This window comes from Nanorana parkeri, unplaced genomic scaffold, assembly GCF_000935625.1.
Source record: "Nanorana parkeri isolate BGI_ZX_2015 unplaced genomic scaffold, ASM93562v1 scaffold504, whole genome shotgun sequence".
Lineage (NCBI taxonomy): Eukaryota > Metazoa > Chordata > Amphibia > Anura > Dicroglossidae > Nanorana > Nanorana parkeri.
In genome coordinates this window covers 301,946-307,896 of record NW_017306772.1, presented here as the reverse complement: position 1 = coordinate 307,896, position 5,951 = coordinate 301,946, and the positions used below count along the sequence as shown (strand labels likewise).

At 41.1% G+C, this 5,951-nt stretch overlaps 1 protein-coding gene across 1 annotated transcript; it reads right to left on the bottom strand.

Moving 5' to 3' along the window:
• Positions 1 to 460: 460 nt before the first annotated feature.
• LOC108790805 (insulin-like 3) lies at positions 461 to 4,880 on the bottom strand. Its single transcript, XM_018561153.1, has 2 exons — positions 4,660 to 4,880; positions 461 to 778 (listed from the first exon to the last, which is right to left on the bottom strand). Exons 1-2 carry the CDS (start codon positions 4,853 to 4,855, stop codon positions 507 to 509), a joined length of 468 nt encoding a protein of 155 aa, XP_018416655.1. The 5' UTR covers positions 4,856 to 4,880; the 3' UTR covers positions 461 to 506.
• Positions 4,881 to 5,951: the final 1,071 nt, after the last annotated feature.

Genomic DNA, 5,951 nt, shown 5'->3' with positions numbered 1-5,951 from the left:
TATATTTCAACATGCTTTTTATTTGCAGCTGTAATGGACAGCAAAGCTCATATTTGTAAGGTGAGCTGCAATTGATTATTCTCTTGTTTACACCAGATTATGGCAGAATAAATCACAGTTTAGATGAATTATCTTTTTAGAAATGAAAAACATAAGAGTTAGGATATGTGTATAGAAGTAAGATATCCAAAGACGACACATCACAGGCTGTAAATTGATTTGTCAAGTATTATTTCTGTTTGTTGTATTACATACAGTAATGCTCTGTATATGATATGAACAATAAATCATGATATCATGTCATAACATGAATGCTATATCTTTAGTACTAAGCTAGGGGGCAGGGTATTACTAAAAGTAAATCAGGTTTAAATATAGTTTTGTATCTAGGCCTTTTGAGCCTCAGAATTTCAAAAGAGACATTGGAAGTGCACTACAATAAAGCTAAATGTTAGCAGTGCTTGCCGTGCAGGATTTTCAAGGAAGTATACAAAATAAAACAAATGTTAGCAGAACTTCATGAGCTCATTCTTGGTGCAGCCCCTTTGGCAGCAGGATAATGCTGGTCCAGCACTTCTCTTCATTCGCAGTCCAACACCTTGCTGCTCCTCAGCCACAAGTGGATCATAAAGGGCGCCATGGAGCTGATCCATTGTCGGGTCATCCTTCTGCAGAGCACCGTAAGGAGGATTTGGGGCTATGTGGCTGTCTGCATACAATGAATTCAGTCGATCTGGGTCCTCCAAGGAGGCTCTGTTTAGCCAGTTCAAAAAGTCACCTAAAAGGAAATCAAGGCAACAATGGTCATTATACAGTGCAAACGTTTCCACTATTACAATCTCCATTGGAGTTTTACAAAACACATTTCCAGAGACAGGAATTGCAACCATCCAGTATATATGAGACATCAAATTTCTTGAATGTGTTTCACAAGCCAACAAAGTAGTTGCTAGTTGCCTGGACATTATGATGCTACAATGACTTGAAGAGGAACTTTTCCCACCAACTGAATGTACAAGTACTGTGCCGGTTTTTTACACTGCACTGCAGTAAACTCTGATGCACAGATAATAAGTACAGTACTCGGTACAAGTACAAGTGCAAGTACCGATACTTTTGAGCTCCAAGACTAGACTAGAGAAAAATTCAAAAATTAGGAGGCAGCTGTCATTTGTAAGGAGCACACGGAGCTTAATAAAATGTATAGCTAGCCTTACATTGTATACATATTTGTTTCAGGTTAGTGAGTCTGAAAAGCCGCAGGCAACAAACATATTCAGAAGGAGGTCATCAGTTGGAGACTACATATTTCTCTCAGTACAGTTTTCTTCTAAGCACATATATTTTGTCTGTACTATGTTATTGAAGGCCTCTTCAAGTGCTCAATCAATGGATAGCCAGCTAGAATGCTGCATAATATGAAAGTAGAAAACATTTAAAAGATCTCCTACAATTAGTCGAGTAACCCAGAAAAGAAACCTAATTAAAACATGTATGAAATATTTTCATAAAAACTTATTTTGCATATATTTGTGAATATATAGGAAACTTAAATCAGTGTCAATGTGTCTCTTTGCAGAGTGGGCCTTCAGTTGCACATCATACTGGGGGGAATTCATAAAAACTGGAGCAGACAGTTTTCTTATGGCAACCAATGAGCTTCTCTTTAGTTCAGTTAAGCATTGAAAATGCAAGAGAGAAGCTGATTGGTTGCCATAGGCAACTGCCCCAGATTCTGTCTACTCCAGTTTTTATGAATTCTTCCATTGTATTTAAATGCATCCAACCTATAACAAATCACTTTTATTTGTACCAAAGGAATGTAATGGTTAGCTAAGAAAGTAATAAACTGTACCCCCCTGCCCCAAATTTCATAGTATATAATCTGTCACTGAATGTAATCAAGACTTGTCACTATATTTAATTTGTCACCATGTATAATCTGTTACCAACTGTGATACAGAATGTTATCTTAAAACCAGGGGCGTAACTAGAAATCACAGGACCCCATAACAAAATTTTGTAAGGGCCCCATAGCAAAATTTTCTATACCCCACCAAAAAATGCAAAAAAAAGTGCCTGCCTCTAGAACACATTCCCGTGCCTGCGCTGTCTCCTTCTCATCAGCTCTGCTCCTGATGGCTCTAAAATCAGAGCCGAAGAAGAGATCACTCCGCTGCAGAATCCACCATAGACCCTGCACAGCCCACCTGAGGTCCAGCACATACCAGGAACCCTGTAGAGCCCATCTGAAACCCCACACAGCCCACCTGAGAGTGACCCTGCAGAGCCCACCTGAGACCCTGCAGAACCCACCATAGACACCGCAGGGCCCATCTGAGAACCTGCATAGCCCACCATAGACCCCCACGGAGCCCACATGAGATCCTGCCGAGCGCACCTCCTGGGCTCTGGCCTCATCCTCCGCTTCCGAACTGGCACTGCTGGGCCTTCGCCTCCTCCACCTCCACTGCTGGGCCCCGACCTCCTGACCAGGCCCCCCTCTGCCCCGGCCCCATAGCAAACGCGTGGGTCACTATAGCAGTAGTAACACCACTGCTCAGAACTGTCACAGTTAAAGGTAGAACTAAAGCCAAAGCTTTTTTTTTTTACTTTTTCATACAGTAAGGCAGTTATAACCCCTGTTGGCTTCTTGTTTTGTTGTTTTTATTTCCCTTGACTTCCTGTCCCATAGCCATAACAGGAAGAGAGGAAATTCCTTCAAAGTGAGAGAAATCCCTGGTGGTCAGCAGGGCCATCAGAACTACCGTAGTGTCCCCATTGGAAGATTTCCCATCTATTCCTGTTCTGATGACAACCCACAATTTGGTATTTTCTCTCACTTTCAAGGGGACACAGACAGCAATTAGAACCCGACAGGGGTTCTAATCCCTCTCCACTGTATCCCAAAACTAAAAAAAGTTTTTGGCCTCAGCTACACTTTTATATTTCTGTATATAATCTTTCACCAATCATCAGAAGTATCCCTGCTTGATCACAAGAGATGACACACCTGAGATTTAAGGGAGGCATGTAGTAATGTTGCATGTTCCTATGAGGTGTCCATGTAAATAATGAGCCATCCAATCAAGTTTCTTTTCAACCCATTTATGTCTCTCTAAGGCCCCTTTCACATGGGTTTCATCTGTTCCAATCGTGCATAGATACCTGCTGATTGGAGCAGTTTTGGAACAAATGTCACTCTTGTGGCATCCTTGTCTTTCCAGTCTTAACTAAATCACAAGATAGAGTTTAAAATTGAACTAACCGGACCCATGTTTAACCATGGGCAGTCAAATGAAAGTGGACAAATGCTTTCTTTTACATCCAATAAGCTCAGATCCATCACAATCAGGTCCACCAAAACTGCTTCATTTTTTTTCCCCCAGACCTAGATGGAGTCGGGGGTAATCAGATGTAAACGGGCAAAAGTTAATTTACATCTGCCTGCCCGTAGAGTTACAAAACTGCATTGCTCAAGCCTAAATGGCCAATTGCTAGGCCTAAACACTGTCACGTGAGGGAGGGGATCGACAACTCCAACATTGTCTAACTCAAAGCATATAGAATGTTTGACTCGCTTTCTCTATACTTTAGTGGCTTGCACAGGGACAAGACATGTAATATACACTAGTGCAAAGTCTAGTTTTTCACTGCTCTGCATTGCAATGCTTTGCCGTAAAGGTGGAGTTTCTGCTTAAGATGCTTAAGAGGGAGATATTAAAATGTTTGTCAGCTGTTTACTGCTGTCTGTGTCATCACTAGAACGTTTTTTTGCCAACTTTCTGTAATGTTTCCAGGAAACACAGGAACACAGACAGAAATAAATATAATACCTTTTATAGAGTATTGGTGCCTGATTGCCATCCCTGGAGCCTGTGGAGTTAAAAATGACACCCCTTGGCTACACACAATTTGTTATTGATACACTGGTCCTCAGCTGGTCTAAAATATCATAACTATGTGTAAATAAATGAATATGACATAGTTGCAGTATTGCTCATAATGGGAATAAAATGCTTATCTCTACAATACTTTGCCATCTATAAGTATAGGCCTCATGTGCCTAATGGTAAATCTGGCCTTGTAGAGGTAAATCTGAGGTAAATCTGGCCTTGTAGAGAAGAGTTAGAACCTCTGTCTAGTGCAGCGGTTCTCAACCTGTGGGTCGCGACCACGTCGGGGGTCGAATGATGATTTGCCAGATGTCGCCTGGGAGTCTCACACTATTAGATAGCAGCTCCCGGCCGCCCGGGAGAGAAATGCTTTCTCCCGGAAAGGTTTACTAGTACTGTTTGGCCAATACTAGTTTGGTATTGGCTATTTCAAAGTGAAATAGCCAATAGGAATCTAGCTATGCATTCCTATGGTGTTTTCTTTTTCATTCTGACGGCGTACGCAAGTGGTTCTCAAGCTGTGGGTCGCTGTGTGATTTCTGCTGTGCTAGGTCAGAGTCCTCCTCAGCCCTCTCCTAGTGCAGCAGTGTCAGTTCTCCCGCCACACAGCCAGATGTTGCTGCAGCAGCCGCGTCATCCCTACATTTTACCGTTGGGGGTCACCATAACTTGGCAAATGTTACCAAGGGGTCCCGGCCCTAGAAAGGTTGAGAACCACTGGTCTAGTGCATGAAGAAAGGAAAAAAAAACTTTCGCTACTTACGGTTGGGATTTGATCTCTCCTGTCCAGGCTCTGGTGAATATCTTTTCCATCTTGATCCTCCACAGGACATGACAACTGTCCGAATGAAATCTCTTCCACATAATCTTACGCCAACATCAGAGGCCTCCATGCCCTGGCAACAACTAGGTATTACAAATGCAAGTAGCAGGACACAGAGGCAGAGCCGTAGATTCATTGCTTATGAAATAATTATGTGCCTGACCTGCTGTAATGTTCAGTAACTATCTCCTTTTTATATATAACATGGACTATTATATATTCAAGGACTGTTAGGAAATTAAATTCTAAGAAGCAGCCTTGGAAGGGAACAAAGAGAACTAACAAGGTCAGCATGGAGGCTAACAGCTGTAACAGTGACCCTGGACCTTCTTTACCTCCCATAGGTTTCTTGAATTAAGAGATATGATCAAAAACAATCAAGTAGTCCTAGGTTTAGTATTATATTTACATGTCATGTTAGCCATATAGTTATCTTTCTAATGAATACTGTCTCTGTTTAGCATATAGGACAGGGTCAAGAAGGAACACTCAGAGCACAAGTAAAGTAGCAAAGACTTGCAAAATTGTTATACTGTATACATATGTGGTGTGTAATTGTTCTTCTAGAATCAGGCTCACAAGAGATTCCTTTTTCATCAAGTAAGCATATAGACTTTATAGTGCATTTTAACTTTCCATACTCTCTAATCATGTGATACCATCTTATCTGCACAATCTACAGAAACAGTAGGAACTGGCCTAAACATTTTCAACCCTCAAGACTGAACCTAAGATGTAGATTTGGTGTGACTTTATTCTACTTGTGTAACATGACAGCCTCTGAGTCTGTTTAAGATAACAATTTAAAGCAAGACCTAAATTCTGAGTTTATATATTTTAAATGTAAAATCGAAATTAATGTTTGTGCTAATTTCTAGCAAGTTTACAGATGACCAGAAAACGCTAATAAATATGCTGTGAATTATTACCTTTTTTTGTGGCACAAGTTGCAGAGGTTGCAACAGGCTAGTCATAAGATCCTAAAGTTGTAGGGTTGGTTTGTGAAGTCAGCTGAGCTGGAGCATCACAGGAAATTAACATCAACCTCAACTTACTCTGAACATGGTAATGACTCAATTAAAATGTTAGACTGCTAAAGTATTATTTCAGTAGACACCCAGTTTACTCAGTAGACTGCACTCCGTGGTTCTACTTATAACATACTATGCTGCTGTTTGGGGTTCAGGAGCTGCCAATTCATTTTCAAACAGTGTACCAAAGCCTGCAATTTA

What these genes read in the sequence shown, in the direction of transcription:
- LOC108790805 (XM_018561153.1), bottom strand. Translation starts at nt 4,855, where the DNA reads ATGAATCTACGGCTCTGCCTCTGTGTCCTGCTACTTGCATTTGTAATA. An exon ending in GGAGAGATCAAATCCCAACC is followed by an intron (nt 779 to 4,659) that starts GTAAGTAGCGAA and finishes ATTTCCTTTTAG; the next exon opens with GTGACTTTTTGAACTGGCTA.